This window comes from Manacus candei, unplaced genomic scaffold (genome assembly GCF_025592945.1).
Source record: "Manacus candei isolate 608988 ecotype Guabito, Panama unplaced genomic scaffold, ASM2559294v1 h1tg000022l, whole genome shotgun sequence".
NCBI lineage: Eukaryota > Metazoa > Chordata > Aves > Passeriformes > Pipridae > Manacus > Manacus candei.
In genome coordinates this window covers 462,847-478,518 of record NW_026138070.1, presented here as the reverse complement: position 1 = coordinate 478,518, position 15,672 = coordinate 462,847, and the positions used below count along the sequence as shown (strand labels likewise).

Genomic DNA, 15,672 nt, shown 5'->3' with positions numbered 1-15,672 from the left:
TCACCAGTGGTGGCCCTGAGGTCAGCAGTGCCTCAGTGCCTTGCTGGTGCAGCCCTGCGAGGAAGAGAGGGGGCCGGCCGATGGAAAACACGCCACTTTATTGGGGTGAGCACAGGCACGCCCGGCAGCGGGCAGCCTTGAGAACTGTCCCATGGGTTTGCAGTGGGCTCGGTGCCCGCTCGTCCTGCGAGTGGCCAGGCAGCCGACCTGCTGGGGCATGGGGTCCCTCCTAGCCCTGGGAGCAGGGGGACATAAATAGAGGGGGACAGTGGGTAGGAAGGGGACATAAAAGTGACATAAAATGTCTACACGGCATAAGTAACAATACTTAGGGGTATGGCACAGCAGAGGTGCCCAGTGAGATGTGAAGGTGCCAGGACCTCCCTGTGCCATGGGGTGACGCTGGGGGCTAGGGCCCCGCTGGCAGGCTCTGGCGCAGGGCCTCGGCGCAGCCGGCCAGCTCCATGCGCTCCAGCGCAGCAAAGACACGGTCCAGCGTGGCGCTGGTCTGCTGGCACCAGCGCTTCAGCATCTCATACTGCTGGTCACGGATGTGGGCCACCTCCAGCTCCACCAGCTCAATCTCCGCCTCCCGCAGCTCCAGCATCCGCATGAACTCCTTCCAACGCCGTACTGGCACAGCGTCGATGACAGCATAGAGCTGGCTGCCCTGCAGCAGGGCACTGCGGGGCTCCGGTGGGGCAGAGGGCTCCTCCTCGTCACTGAGCTGCTCACGCAGCAGGGCCTGGTGCTTGGGGCTCTGCCTCACCGTGACAGTGGCACGATCTGTCCCGTGTGGGGAGCACGGCTGGGTCCAGCACAGGCTGTCCCACCCTGGGACACTGAACTGGCACCACGGTGTGGCCACAGCCCCAGCCATGGAGGTGCCTGCCTGTGCTGTGGGCAGGGGACCAGGTGCCAGGGCATCATGCCGGAGCCTCTTCCTCTTGTGGTAGATGACAAGGGCACCCAGGAAGAGGGGCCCAGTGAGTCCCAACAGGATGTACTCCAGACCTGAGTCTGCAAGGAGCAGCAGGAGTGTTCTCATCAACCATCCAGCACGATGATCCCACACCACTACCCCCAGCTCCATAACCCCCATACCTTGGCCACTGCTGCTGCTGCCACACACTTGCTGGCACTCTTTGCTGCACGTGTCCAGGGTGCTCCTGCAAGGAGAGGGGAGCCATGGGCACCATGCTGTGCTGTGCCACAGGCCCCACACCTGTCCCCAGCTGGGACACAGCGAGGGTCAGTGCTTACATGTGGCACGGCCGGCACTCGTCGCCCTCGGTGTAGAAGTCAGGCTTGCAGCTGCTCTCACAGAGTGTGTCCTGAGTCTCTGAGCCTGGAGAGAGGGTGGGCATGAGGGAGGGTGGCACAGCCAGAGGTGGCACAGCCAGCAGGGGCGGCTGGCAGCACTCACAGGGCTGCTGGATGAGGCGCCCAGTGCAGGGCTGGCACTTCCGACATGAGAACTCGCTGCAGCTCTTGTCGAGGCAGACACGGAAGTATCCGGGCTCGCAGCCACAGGCAACGTTGCTGGTGGCCGAGCAGTTGCTCAGAACACTCTGGAAAGCTGCAGAAAGCAGGCAGTGAGTGGCACAGCACTGCGCTGCATGGCACAGCACAGCATGGTGTGATCCCAGCTCACCTTGTCGGTCACACTCGTAGCAAGCCTGGCACTCTGTCAAGGTGTTGGGCTGGGAGCGGAAGGTCCCGATGGGACAGGGATTGCAGACCCTGTCGTTGTGGCTTGTGCAGGGCTGGTGCAGGTATGTCCCTGCAGGGACAGCGAAGTGACAGGAAGCAGGGCCACACGGGGTAACACACCTTCTGTTGCCACAGTGTGCCATGCCATGCCACACGGGCCAGGCAGCACTCACCTGCAGGACACTGGCGACAGCACTGGTGAGTACGCTCGATCCAGTTCATGCCAGCAGGGCAGGGGTGTCTGGTGACATGTCTCCGCAGGCGGGTGAGTGGCTGCACCAGGACCCGCTGTCCTCGCAGCATGGTGTGGTTCTGCCACCCCAGGGGCTGTAATTTGCTGGCTGCCAGCCCCAGCACTGCCAGGATCACCTGTGGGCAAAGAGAGAGCAGGGCTGCGGGCAGCCAGGGTGCCCCAGGAGCCATGGACCCATGGGGGATGGCCCTCACACCATGCTCCACTCCCAGCCACTTATGATGGGCTACTGGAGCCAGAGCCAGGTCCCGTACCATGTGGACACCAGTGCCTGTGCAGGGCAGAATGGCTGGATTGGTGGTCCTGTGCCCTTGAGCTGCGCGGGTGTGCTGCTCCAGGGCAGGGAATGCCCCGTGGCAGCCCCTGTGCACTGCCTTTCCCGCCCCACAAGAGCAAGCCACTTCCTGCTGGCCCTGTGGGGGCCACTGTGCCACAACCTGTGCCCAGATGGCTGCTGTCAGGTGCCCCTGTGCGCTCTGCAAAGGGTGCTTCCAGGCTGGTTGGGGAGTGGTGCCGGGAAGCTCGACCACCTGTGACGACAGGAGCCCTGCCGTGTCCCCAGGGATGGGGACGAGTGAGTCGGGCGCGCTGCTGGTGGTGCCATGGATTGCAGGTCCAGGGAGTTGTCGGCAGCCAGGCGCGGGGGGGGTTAACTCTGCCAGCTTAAACTTTCCTGGGGTTTATCTCCCTCGCAGAGGAGGTGATTTCCGCCCCGAGAGGAAGCCGTGCCTGGCTCACACTCTCCCCGATGCTATCACGCCTTGTGTGCGCTTTCCAAAGTAGGTCACAGCTCCCCCGCGGGGTGCCAGGTGCTACACGCAGGGCAGCCCCTCTGCCCAGACAGCCCCGGGGGGGCGGCGAGGAGGTGCCCACGCTGATACCCCTTCCACGGGCAGGGCAGGGACCCGGGAGGGCCGTGGCGCTGGCAGTGTGGGCAGGGAACCAGGGGATTCCTCGCTGGGGGCTGGATTTCCCAGCCGTGATGGCCCCGATTACTGCAGCTGAATCATTTTCTGCTAAACCCGCCGCCACCGGCAGACTGGAAACCGCGCTGGGCCGCCCGCACGCAGAGCAGGGCGGCTGCCGCAGCCCCGGCTGCCAGCGGCACGTCTGAGTCAGCGCCGAGGCATGGCCCTGTCAGCACACCCTGCCCGCAGCCCCCCTGCAGCCCCCCTGCAGCCCCCCGGCAGCCCCCCGGCCGGCGTGGGGAGCAGGTGCCCGGCGGGCAGGGGAGCGGTGGGCACGGAGCAGCGGCGGGCACGCCCGTGGCGGCTGCGAGTGGGCACAGACACCGCTTCCCACCGCCAGCGCTGCTCCCGCCCACGGCGCGGCCTCTGCTCCCCTCATCCGAGTGCCGGGACAGCCACTCCCCAGCCCCGAGGGCAGCCCCACCGCCGGCAGCGTGACCTGAACCCGCGGGCTGTCGGCACAGCCAGTCCTCGTGGCACTGCCCTACCTGCTGCCCCGTGACTGAGCCCACACTCTCCACGACCGCATTGTGTCCGTGTCTGCGATCTTCGCGGCTGTGCCATGCCTGTGGCCCCTGTAGCCAAGCCACACCACGGGTGCTTCGGTGCAGCAGAGACCAGTCCCAGATGTTAGCCAGAGGGGCAAGCGTGTTTGAAACGTTCGGCACTGGAGTTACTCCACCTTCCTCCCTCCCTCCTCCAGACCCATTTCAGCCACGGCCCTGGGACACCCCACAGCTGGTGCCAGGGCTCCACGGGACCCGCATGCCGGCACACTCACCCAAGCCACCCCAGGGCAGCAACACTTCATCCTTGTGGCCGATGCGGTTGGTTCATGCCAGGGCAGTGAGGGGACCAGGGTGGCGGGCGCGGTTGGGTGTCAGGGCAGCTCAGTGCTCAGGCAGGGTGCCCCGGCACCCCATGGCCACCGCCAGCAGCACGCAACGCGTGGTGAGTGAGCGCCAGCCCTCCCCACACAGGCTTTTACACCCAACCGCAGCAGGAGGAAATGCTTTTTTGGAAATGAGTCCAGGGGATATGAAACCACATGACAGGAGCACCGCCGCCCTCCCTCACCCGCTGGCACAAACCCAGGGTAGCGGAGGTTGGGGGGGGATGTACAGCATGCAGGGAGCAGCGCTGACCCTCACCCCAGGGCTCCATCCCCATCCTGAGCCCTGGAACAGGAGGCTGAAACTGGCCCCAGTCCCCTCTTCACCTGCCCCCGAGGGGCTCCCTCAGCTTTGCCTCACCCACCCCGGTGCTGCCCAGCCCTGGGTGTTGCCATGGCTGAAGGAGAGGCGAGGCGGGCGCGAGTGGGGACCAGCTGGGTTTATTGCTCAGCTGGGACGTGGAGTGCAGCCTGGCATGGGGGGGCTCCCACCACAACTCTCATACTCTGGCCTTGGGCACTGCCACCTACTGCCACCACACAGGGCAAACCCACCCCAGCCCCGCACCGTCCCCTTCTGCCACAAGCCCCAGCCTCCTCCCTGCACCGCCTGCAGCACCATGCCACTGGCACTGCATCCCTCTCAGCATCTTCCCCACTCACCATTGCCGACATTGTCATCCCTTCGTCGCCCACAGGAGCTGCCCCACAGCCCCCCACAGCCCCCCACGGCCCCAGGGCCCCCTGCCCAACAACTCTCGTCTCTGTGGACAAGGGTCCAGCACAAGCCACGTGCCATGTCCAGCCCCGCACTGCCGTGCCCAGAGCACATCCTCGCCAAGGGGACTGGTCTGCATCCCCATCCATGTCCCCACCAGCGTGGCATCCCAGTGCTCGCTCTGCCCAGCCCTGGCATTACGCTATGGTTAGAAGCAGGAGCAGCTCCTTGGTGCATCTGCGCGTCTGTGCTTTCCATGCCGGCGGCTCTCAGACCTCCCTGCAAGGCACAGAGTGGGGAGAGATGCCCTCAGTGCTGGGACCCAGCCCCTGGGTAGCCCCTAGGAGGGCCAGGGCACCCCTTGGGAACAGGCAGCATGTGCTTACGAGGCCGTCAGCGTGGAGTTGAGCATCAGCGTGGCGTGGATCCGGTACAGCTGCGCCAGCGTCAGCTTGCGGTGCCGTGCCGACTGCGGGTCTGAGAGGGTCCGGTGGGCAGGAGGTGGGGGGTCACGCCTGAGCTCCCCTGGGAGGGAGACCGGGCTCTTCACTGGCTCCTCAGGCTCCGAGAGCTCGGACGTGGAGCTGCCACTGCTGCCAGAGGCAGTTGGGTGCACAGGGGCTTGGTTAGTCTGGGGGGAGCCAGCAGAGAGGTCAGAGAGGCTGCGGCTCTGGCTTAAGGGGCCTGGGGAAGTGGGGGACAGGAGCTGTGGCAGGTTGGCCTCTGACTTGGACTTAAGCACCCTGGCTGGGCAGGGCAGGAGCTGCACTGGGGTGCGGCGGCGCAGCCGTGGTGAGGGGGGCCGTGGAGCTGGGGGGGCCAGGGAGGGCTCCCGCCCCTCCTCAGCCACCCCATCTGGCTGCTGGCTGAAGTCCCGCAGTGAGGCAGGTGAGAGTGTGCCGTAGGCGCTGTCGATGGAAGACGAGCGGCAGCCGCCAGCCGGGGAGGCCATGCCATGGGGCAGGGGCACAGGCAGAGCGCCTGCAGGCAGCTCCTGGGTGGGGGTCTCGGTGGAGGTGTCCGCAGAGGTGCCAGTGCTGATGGAGGTGCTGGTGCCAACGGAGGAGCTGTCTGAGGTCGATCTGAAGGGTCCTGTGTCCCAGTCTGGGGAGGAGAGCTCATCACCGCCGTCTGCTGCCACCATGGCGAGCGTCTCAGTGGAACCGTCAGAGGGGCTGTAGGAGCAGGAGGGTGAGGAGGGGGCTGTGCCAGGCCAGGGGTGTGCAGGGCCCCCCTCCCGTTCCCTACCACTGCTGTGAGTCTGGGCTGGCACTGCTGCGGCGCAGGATGGTAGGTGAACTGGCAGCTGAGGTGCCGCTCCCGCCGTCCTCCTCCTCCTCCTCCTCTTCCATGCACCGGCGCTGCCGCAGCTGCTGCAGCAGGTTCTGGGAAAGGGAAGGCATCAGCGAGGACCAGGTTGTGCACAGGGCACCTGTGGGTCCCCTGCGCAGCCCCATACCCCCTCACCTGGGCATTGCGCACCGCCTCGACCCAGCTGCGGCACAAAGACTGCCCGCTGGCCTGGAAGGTGTAGGCAGCCACAGCGCTCCCCAGCTCGTTCAGGTAGATGAGGAGGAAGGAGCCTGTGGGCAGAGGCTGTCAGCCACATCAGGGACCCCCCTCTGCAGACTCCCTTCCCCCTAGTGCTGCTCACCTGGGTCCCTGAGCTCTCGGCAGACAACCTTGTCCACCAGCAAGGGCTGCCGGATCACCTTGGTGCGCTCAGCCTTCTTTAGGGGCTTGGTGATGAGGAAGAGGTCGGTGAAGAGGAAACAGTAGACATCCATCTGGGAGTGAGAGTGGGGCCGTGGTTGCTGGTTGGCACAGTGAGTGAGGGCAGGTGGGCAGGGGCCGCAGCCGAGGTCCCCTCGTCCCCTGCAGTCCTCACCTTGCTGTCTTTACCTTCCCGCATGCGCAGGCTGCCCTCAAGGAGGAGCTGCCGGGTGTCCTCTGGGGAGGTGCCGGGGATGGGGGCTGTCAGGTCCAGCCGCAGGAATTCCTTCAGTAGCTGCCGGGAGCCACCAGCATCAGCATGGGGTGCATGGGATAACATGGCATAGGGTGACATGGCATGACATAGCATGGGGTGGCTTGGCATGAAGTGACATAGGGTTGGTAGTGCAGTGTGGCAGAGAGTGGCATTAAATGGCATAGCGTGGCATGGCATGACATGGCAGAGGACAGCAGCTCCCCCATGCCCAGTCTACCTTGTCCACTTCATCTGTGCTGCCCTCCACCACCTCGTAGGTGTCGATGCGGCTGAGGATGGTGGCCAGGCGCTGCCGCTCTTGCCGCTGGCGCATCCGTGAGTTGACGTCATTGATGAAACGCTCCACAGAGCCAATCTGTGGAGGGGTTGGCAGTGGGTTTGAGGGGCTGGGGGGACCAACCCTGTTGCCCCCCACCCCCGTACCCTTACCATGGTGGTAATGGCGTCACGGGCACGTGGGTCATCTGTCTTCTTCAGCACGGACTTGAGGAGCAGTGGGTACTTGGTGAGGCGTTGGTGGGGCTTCACCAGCATGTCGCTCAACTTCAGACGGCTGCACTGCTCGTGCTTTTCGGCCCACTGTGGCATGCAGGTGTCAGTGCCAGTACTGCCCCAGTCCCAGCCCCGGTCCCCACTCTCCCCTTACCGTCACATAGGTGCGGAAGAGCTCGCTGTCCCGCAGCAGTGCCCGCATGTACTCCATGCATCCCTCCTCCTCCATGCAGTACCGCACGTAAGGCTTGAAGAGGGACCCGAACTGGGAGGCGCAGAGGGGTCACCATGGGGCACAGCATGGCATTGCCCTCCACAATGGCCTGGGGTCCCCACTCACCGTCTTGAAACCATTGAGGAAGTCAATGGGGTCAAGCAGTGCCCCAGTCCGTCGTGCCTTGGCCAGCACCGGGGCCATGACGCTGCGCCACAGCTCGCAGTGCAGCCGGATGATCTCCCCAATGTTGCTGAAGAGCCGCTCGACATCCACCTGTGGAGGTGAGGTGGGCAGTGCTGGGGGACGGCACCTGCATCTTGCAGCATTGCCAGGCTGAGGAGCCATCCCCAACACCCCTGGCCCCCACAAGCCTCTCTGCTCACCTCACAGAGCAGCCCTGATTCCTGCAGGTTCAGCAGGCAGCAGAGGAAGAGCTGTGGGGAGAGAGCAGGGAGCTGGCGGGCTGCAGCCATTGCCCCTGGCCCCAGCACGGCGCAGCGTCCACCAGCACTCACATCGGTAATGACTCTGAGCTTGCGGATGTAGGTGGCCTCGGTGTGCAGCAGCTCCCAGATGGCTTCCTGCTGGTGGCACTGCCGGCGTGACAGGGCCTGCCAGGCTGAGCGTCAGCACCGTGCCAGGGCTGAGCAGAGCCCCCATGGCCTCCCAGCCCCTAGCCCTACCTCTGCTCCCTGGATGATCTGCTGCCAGCTGTCCTCCAGTGCCAGCCCAGCCTCATCCCCATCCTCCTCCCAGGAGTCACGGTCAAAGCGGAGCTGGGGCGGCAGCTTGGGCAGCCCGAAGGTGCCGTAGGCGTGCAGCCTGTTTGCCAGCTGCTCCAGCTTCTCAGTCTCCTGAAGCAGGGGGCAGAGCAGCTGGGCAGAGGCCAGTGGGCATGTGCCACAGACCCCTTTGCCCCGCCTGTGGAACTAGGGGGCTCGAGCCCCAGGGGACCCATCCCAGCTCCCCAGCACAGCCGCAGGCAGCTCCCGTGCCCCCTCGCCATGCCTGTGTCCAACCTACCCGCCCGAAGGAGCCCACGCTGGTGCCAGAGCCGAAGAAGCCACTGAAGCGGCTGGCAGCGCGGTTCTTCCAGGTGTCGGTGCCATTGGTGGGCAGGGAGCTGCCGATGTGCAGAGCCAGCTCAGGGCTGGGAATGCTGGTGTCCCCCAGGAATTCCGTCATGTTCTTCCTCCGCCGGCTAAGAGCCTGCAGCAGGGACAGTCAGTGCCCCCGGGGTCAGCGCTCGGCAGCCTGGCCATGGCACTGGGATGGGGACAGTGGCGTGGCACAGCGTGACGCTCCAGCAGGGCTGACCTCGAGCACCGTGGGACAGACACCCAGACGGCAGCCCTGGGCAGTGTGTCCTCCGGCCACGCTCCCCTGCCCGCACTGACCTGCCTACCTGCATCCCGGGGGTGCAGGGCCCCGGGGGTGCAGGACCCCGGGTGCTGCCTGGCCGAGCCCAGCCGGCCATGGGCAAGCGGCCCCAGCAGCACGGGGGCTCACGACATCCCGAGGGGCACAGACCCAGCCAAGCCGCCTGTCCAGCCGTGCTCCCGGCTCCGACGGCACAGCCGGGGCCGGGCAGGCTGTGGCCGGGCTCCTCCGAAACAAAAGGAGGTGGGGCCAGAGCCGAAAACCTAATTTCCCTCCTCGCAGATAAGCTACCAGAACTGAACAATTCACCGGCGGAGATCAAAGCCCCCCAGCCGGTCGCAGGAGCTGGGTCACAGCCAAGTGGCTCCCTCCACCCCGGGCACCGCTGCACCGGCTGCTCCCCGCGTGTCTCGGGGCTGTGCCGGAACGTGGCCGCTGCCATCTCCTTACCGTGGCACAAAGGGCAGCAGGGCCGGGGCTCCCTGCCTGCCACTGAGCCCTGGGAAGTGGCACGGTGCTGCCACCACCGCCAGCACAGCCCCACACCCTGCCACGTCCCCGAACCCAGGCAGGAAAAGCCGCCACAGGCACTGTCCCCCTTACTCACTGCGCTGCCACGTCCCCAGGTGCCCCGGCCGCCGCCAGCCCTATCGCCCTGGTGCAGCTCAGCACCCGCCTGCCCCCAGGAAGGCGGCCGGGACTGAGAGCCCTGCAGGGGTGGCTGGTTGCCCACTGGCCCCCCTGCCCTGCCAGGGCTGTGCCGGTCCCGCAGCCAGGCATCATAGTGCTGGACACGGGTGGCCACCAGCCCCGGCCACACAGCCAGCTTGCCACCCTCAGGGCCTGCTGGCACAAAAGTGAGCACTGTGTCTCCCTGACCAGCCCCTGCAGAGCTGCTCCCCACGGGCCCAACACTCTCCTCCCACAGGAGTCGTGCCCAGCCCAGCCCCACGCCTTATCTGGGGACAGGGTCCACGGGGCAGGACTGAGCTGTGCTCAGCAGCTGCCAGGTACTGTGGACAGGAGGGCCAGCAGCCAAGGGCGAGTCCTGGGGCCAGGGCGAATCCCAGGGCCAAGGTGGCACCAAGTGGCAGCCACTGCTGGGGCCCCCAAGGCTCCTATTTGCCTTAGCTTTGGTGGCATCCTGTACCTGGCACAGCCACAGGGCTGGTGCCACTGCTTGAGCTGCTACACTACTGTGGCACAGCCAGCACAGCATAGCCAGCACAGCACAGTCAGGAGGCAAAGTGGCTCTTGGGGACTCCAGCAGGATCTTCAGCCACACCCCATGAGGCCATCAAGAAGACACCATGTTGCTGTCTCATTACCCATCTTCCCAAAAAGAACGGCTACAGGGGGATCACACCCCCTACCATCCCCTCCCCAGTTCCTCCTTCCCAGAGCTGGCACTGGCACTCACCAGGCTGTCGGTGCCCTCTCGGCATCCTGGCAGTGGCTCCAGGACTGGCCCGAGGACTGCAGCGGTGCTGCCAGGGTGCAGGATGGGCAGGCTGGCCGACCTGGCGTCCCGCACTGCCTGCTCCACCTTCAACTCATCCCCAGGCTTGGCTGTGGGAGCATCAGGTTGTCAGTGTCTCCTGGGAGCCCTGAGGCAGCTGAGCCTTCTGCCAGGTCCCCACCGCACCTTTCACCCGCAGGTAGTGCCCCCCGAAGCGGAACGCCTCGAACTGCAGGGACAGTGGTGTGTGGGACTGGTCCAGGTAGATGTCCACCTTGCCCAGCTCGATCGCCTTCCTCTCGAACACCGGCAGCAGCACCTCCCTGCAGGACACAAGCCCCACCTCCGTCTCTGCATCAGTCCCCACATTGTCCCCATACCTGTCCCCAGCAAACTCACCCCAGTGACTTTTTCTTCACAGCCGGCACAATCTCTGCCTCAATGTCGACGCTGAGGTCGAACTTCAGGGTGAAGCACTCCTTGCTGGGGTCCTGGGGGGAGGCAGCAGCCGCTCACCCAGGGGTCTCTCCCTCCCACCCACCAGGGCCATGCTGCTGCCCTGCCAAGTGCCCCGGGGAGAGGGGCTGGTGCCTTACATCTGTGTGCCTGCGCCAAGCCTTCTTTTTAGGCAGCTTCAGTGCCGAGCTCCTGCGTTCCCTGTGGGCACAGAAAGGGCAGAGTTACGAGGACGCCGTGGGCTGGGGCCACACGGGACATACAAGGCCGGGGGCTCACCCTCTGCTCTCTGCTGGACCTTCCTCTTCCTCCTCCACGTCGGAGGCAGGGCTGGTGCGTGGGGGGCACGAGCGCGTTGACATGTTGCGGGCCAGGATGGAGCCTGCAAACGGACATCGAGCTGGGCTGTGACACCTCCCCAACCCCGTGCTGGCTCCCACTGCATCCCACTCCCACCCGTGTGTTGTACCAGCCCCAAGTGCATTCCATCACTCCCACCCTGCGCTGCACCCCTGCCGTGGAGCTGTGGGAGCAGCGGTGCGGCTGCTCGGCCCGGCTCACCTTGAGGGGGCAGGTCGAAGCGGATGTGGCCATCGAAGTGCATGGCGCCATGGAGGCGGCCGTCGCAGACTTCACACAGGCTGAGGGGGCCGCTGCGGCTCAGCTGCCGGCACTCCACGTGGTGGCATTCCTGCGGGGACACACGTTTGTCAGGCAGCACCTGCCTGGGGCCACCAGCTATGGCATGCTGGCAGGAGGGATGGGCAGCACCACGAGCAGCTGGGTCCCCTCTCCCATCCCCAACTGCTGCTGGCACACTGCTCACGGGGAATGCTGAGGCCACAGCAGGCACGAGGAAAGCAGCATGAACGGGACACAGGCATGAGACAGTGGGTTCTGCAGGACATGGTGATGACACAGGGCCTTCTGCACCATGGATTCCCCTCCTTGCTCCACCGCTATGAGCAGAGACCCTGAGACAGCTGCACATGCTGAGGCTTGGACAGGGAGCTGGGGGACAGCCACCTGTGCCCATGGCACTCACACCTCACCAGTGGCTTGGGAGACCGCCCTGGCACCCCAGAGCCCCTTTGTGCTGATGAGAGCCATGTCCCCACAGCAGGACGGAGGAAGCGAGCGTCTGCGGCCAAACAATGCTCGAAGCCGGCGCGTTTCCTCCGATTGTGTGCGGCCACGGCCGTGGCCCCAGCCCCACCGGGCATTCACAGCGGGTTATTTTTAAACCCCCGGCTGGGCCCCCAGCACAGTGCATGGCCTGTGACCTCCGGCCAGCGCCCATCTCACCGGGGGCTCCAGCTGGCCCCGCTCCAGGGGATTGTGGTGCCACCAGCCACTGCCAGCAAGCCCTGCTGCACCACTGACACACCCCCATCCCTGTGTGGGACCCCCATTGCCACTGCACGAAAAAGGTTGCAAGGGGCTGCTGGGAGAAGCCAGCCCTGCCCGGGCTTGCCTGTAGTGCTGTTGTGGGGAGGAAGCACCCGTGCAGCTCCAGCCGCCCCCACTTCCTGCCCTCCTTCCTCCCAGTGCTGCTGAGGTCAGAGCTGACGTGCTCCCACCACACGCGTGCTCTCCAAGGGGCCGTCGGCCCCTCTGCAGCAGCCACTGCCACGGTACCCACCAGTGCCCTATCCCAGGTCACAAGACAGCCCCAGGACACCCTGTGCCCCCAACCCTCCTCCTCTGCCACCATGTGCCTCACACCGCTGTGGCCATCATGACACCTGCATGCGAGAGCATGGCCACAGCTGGTGCTCACTCAGTGGGCTCCCCTGGAACCCTTGGCAGCTGCTCCACAGGTACTCAATGCTCCTCATCCACTCTGTGCCAGCAGCTCATCCCTGGGCTCAACCCCCCAGGAGGGGCCAGGCAGGATGGCCAAGCCTCTCTGCCCACCCCAGGGATCAGCTCCTGGTCCAAGCCCTGCCACGGTCCCAGCACATGACAGCTTCGCCACCCCCCAGCAAGCACCTCACAAAGAGAGGGGGATCAAGATCCAGCACCCTGCCACAGCAGAACAAGCCCCCAGACTGACCAGCCCACCCACCAAACCCCCACTACCTGCCAGGCGCCGTCAGGGGTCTCTGGTGACAGCGGCAGGGTGGCCTCAGTGGGTTGATCCCAGCAGTCCCAGCTGCACCACTGGGCAACCACAGCTCAGTGCCACGTGTGCCCCAGCAGCACTGGCCCTGTCACCCCAGCATGCAAACAGAGTGCTGTGGCACTGGCCCTGTCACCCCAGCATGCAAACAGAGCGCTGTGGCACACCCTTGGCACGCCTGGGCTGTCCTGCCTGCTACACCAGAGACACTGCCTGCAGCCCCACACAGAAACCCCTGGGATTCGCTTGGGAGCCAGGGTGTGGGTCCGGCCCAGCCCTGCACAGGCAGTGGGAGAGAACAGACACTAAATCCACCCTTGACTCACATTAGTGAGCAGGGGAGCAGATGGGCTGGGGCATATTAGCTCCAATCACGCCAGCTTGGGGAAATGGGCAAATAGCCACCATGCCGTTAAACGCCAGCCGGACCGTGACACCAGCAAGGAATGCACACCCAGCACGGGCTGGGGCACACGGCACGCCAGGGGCTGCCAACCAGGGCAGGGGCCCTTCAGGGACCGGCAGGTTGGGCAGAGCCATCCACTGCCCCTTCTCACCCATGAGACCGACGCCAGGAGGCAGCTGCCGGTGCTGCCCCCACCTGCAGGACCCACCTTGGCTGCCCTCCTCTCACCGGCGCAGTTGGGATTCTGGCAGCGCAGCACTGTCTCTTCCGCTGGGCACGGCTCGTCTGTGGAAAGAGAGGATCAGTGCCTGGGTGCCATGAGAGCCACCCCCTGGGGCCATGCTGAGACCCCCACAAACACAAACCCTGGGTTTAAGAGCTTGGCAAAGCACACAGGCTCAGCTGAAGCTGGTCTTGCCCACTCCTGCCCACCCCCGCCTGTCCCACAGCCTATCCAGAAGGATGAAGCCCTATGCCCAAGAGCCAGCGCTGCATCCCCATTGAGGGAAGGCACTGTGTGCTCCACAGAGAGAGAATCCAGCACCTCTTGCCCGGCACCCCAAGGCACAGGATGAGGACACAGATCTGCCCCAGCTCCCTTGGGGCTGGCACGGCCTGGGGCTGCAGCAGGAACACTAAATCTGCTGCTGTCAGTTCCCAACGGGGCTTAGTAGCCACTTTAAGCTTTGACAGTTAAATCGGCCTTAGGGACAAATCCTATTTTGAAGGCTTTTGTTATGTGTCGCATCTAATAGTTTAAAAATAACGGACTGCTTGTGGCAGACGAGCACTACGGACACCCTCTGGCAGGACAGCCCCACTGCGGGCAGGGATGCACGGCTGGGAAGCTGCCTGCTGGGGAGGGAGCCCATGCCAGGGATGTGGAGAGGCCAGGTGCCACGGCTGTACCAGCCCAGCAGGACAGGGGCTTCCCTGCCACGCCATTCCCCTCTCCCGCATCCTTCCTGCCAACAAAAACAGCATCCATGCTAGCCCGAGAGGGCCATGGCCAAGGCCAAGGCTAGACTCAGTCTGCAGGTTAAAATGCCTTTTGAGGCAGCACCGAAAAAGCTGCTACTTCTGTCTGGAGAGAGGGAAGCAACTGGTTGCTCCAGCTCCCATCTGGGAGTGATCCCGGGACTGCCGTGGCACCACGGGCGCTGCTGGATGACGGCGCGGAAGCAGCCGGGCAGGGCTGGGTCCGTCGCCGCCCGGGAGCCGGGCCGGGAGCAGGAGCCGGGAGCAGGAGCCGGGAGCCGGGAGCCGGGCCGGGAGCCGGAGCCGGGAGCCGAGCCGGGCTCTGCCCCCGCGGCAGGAGCACAATGACGGCTCTGTCTGCGCGGCCGCCCCGCAGCGCTCCCGGGATGGGCCGGCCCCCGCCCCCCGCCGCTGCCGTTTCACTTGACCTATCGGGAATAATAACGGAAGCAAATAAGAAATTCTTTCATGCACCCGAGGGAAAGTTTTCCAAACTCACCAAAAACCTAGAGGCCGCTCGCAGGGGCCGGCGGTGCCAGGGACCAGCCCCGCGCCGGAGCCGCCGGCTCGGCCAAAGCCGCGTGGCCGTTCCCAGGCGCTGACCCTGCCCGCGGGTCACACACGCACCGGGGCCTCGGGCACGCGGGCTGGGAGCTCCTCGCAGGGGCCCCCGGTCTCTGGCAGAGGCAGGAGGGTGTCCGGGTCCCCACCAGCCACCTCGGGGGCCGGAGGAGGGATCCTGTCCCCATCAGCTCCTGTCCCCCCTCCCCCTGGTCACCTCCGCCGCTGCTGCCGGCTGTGCTATCACGCCCGGCGCTCCCGGCGACGGAAAACAAGTCTGAAACCGGATCATCCTCGCAGCCGAGCGCACGGCGGCAGCCGGCTGCTTCAAACTCTGCCTGGGCCGGGGGGAGCGCTGCCGGTGGCATGGGGCAGTTTGCTGAGTGCTCCCCAGCTGCACCTGCAGCATTCCCACGGCATCCCTGTGGCACCTCTGCTCCAGCGAGAGCTTCTCCCAGCCCCTCACCCTCTTTGCCACAGCTGGAGACTTTGGCCAACCACAGCAGCCCACAGCCCTGGCTGCTCGAATCCCCCCCAGCCACCTACCCCCGAGCTCCTCGCTGATGTCCAGGCCGGAGCTCCAGGAAAACCGCTCCACTGCCTCGTACTCCAGCCCCGCCAGCCCGGCCGGCAAAGCCTCCAGCTCGTAGGCACCCCTCTTCTTCCAGTACAGAAACATCCTGGGGTCACGGCCGGAGGGCCCCCCAGAGCCGTGCCCGCCCCAATGGGGCCGCCAGTGGGACTAACCGGGGAAGACTGGCTCTGGCTTTAAGAGTGGGTCCCGGTCTCCGGACAAGCGGTGCATTGATGCCAGCGGCGGGAGCCGCAGGGCGGCCGAGGGTGCTGCTGGAGGCTGCCCAGCGCCCGCGCGGGGGGCGCACAAAGGGCCTTTCTTCAGCCTCCTACAGACATTGCACAAATTTCACTTTCCACCGTCTATGGAAGACATTCGGCCACGGAGACAAGACGTGCTTGTGATGGAAAGAATCAGCATGAAGAGGGGGGCTATTCGGCAGCTCTGCCATCCAGACGGCTTTTGAGGGGGCAGGAATGTGCTGCCCTGAGCC

General features: G+C 65.3%; 2 protein-coding genes across 6 annotated transcripts; both read right to left on the bottom strand.

Annotated features, from left to right (window-relative positions):
• Positions 1–77: 77 nt before the first annotated feature.
• TNFRSF25 (TNF receptor superfamily member 25) lies at positions 78–4,363 on the bottom strand. 3 transcript variants are annotated; one of them, XM_051786169.1, is made up of 7 exons: positions 3,716–4,363; positions 1,887–2,082; positions 1,655–1,783; positions 1,427–1,579; positions 1,264–1,348; positions 1,105–1,169; positions 78–1,020 (listed from the first exon to the last, which is right to left on the bottom strand). In XM_051786169.1, exons 1-7 carry the CDS (start codon positions 3,743–3,745, stop codon positions 410–412), a joined length of 1,269 nt encoding a protein of 422 aa, XP_051642129.1. In that variant the 5' UTR covers positions 3,746–4,363; the 3' UTR covers positions 78–409. The 3 variants fall into 3 exon arrangements, with proteins under 3 accessions (XP_051642129.1, XP_051642130.1, XP_051642128.1); XM_051786170.1 differs by lacking the exon at positions 3,716–4,363 and adding an exon at positions 2,404–3,120; XM_051786168.1 differs by lacking the exon at positions 3,716–4,363 and having other exon boundaries at positions 1,887–3,121.
• Positions 4,364–4,549: 186 nt separating this feature from the next.
• PLEKHG5 (pleckstrin homology and RhoGEF domain containing G5) lies at positions 4,550–14,845 on the bottom strand. Of its 3 annotated transcripts, XM_051786165.1 has the most exons (22): positions 14,544–14,845; positions 13,275–13,351; positions 11,100–11,229; positions 10,818–10,920; positions 10,679–10,739; positions 10,482–10,573; positions 10,269–10,405; positions 10,044–10,192; positions 8,267–8,452; positions 7,927–8,097; positions 7,759–7,854; positions 7,627–7,677; positions 7,367–7,516; positions 7,181–7,291; positions 6,964–7,113; positions 6,752–6,889; positions 6,433–6,552; positions 6,199–6,331; positions 6,012–6,127; positions 5,793–5,929; positions 4,931–5,719; positions 4,550–4,823 (listed from the first exon to the last, which is right to left on the bottom strand). In XM_051786165.1, the coding sequence occupies exons 3-22, from the start codon at positions 11,140–11,142 to the stop codon at positions 4,814–4,816; spliced, it is 2,943 nt and encodes a 980-aa protein (XP_051642125.1). In that variant the 5' UTR covers positions 11,143–11,229; positions 13,275–13,351; positions 14,544–14,845; the 3' UTR covers positions 4,550–4,813. The 3 variants fall into 3 exon arrangements, with proteins under 3 accessions (XP_051642125.1, XP_051642126.1, XP_051642127.1); XM_051786166.1 differs by lacking the exons at positions 13,275–13,351; positions 14,544–14,845 and adding an exon at positions 12,621–12,637; XM_051786167.1 differs by lacking the exons at positions 10,044–10,192; positions 10,269–10,405; positions 10,482–10,573; ... (3 more) ...; positions 13,275–13,351; positions 14,544–14,845 and adding an exon at positions 8,649–9,224 and having other exon boundaries at positions 4,552–4,823.
• Between the last annotated feature and the right edge of the window lie 827 nt (positions 14,846–15,672).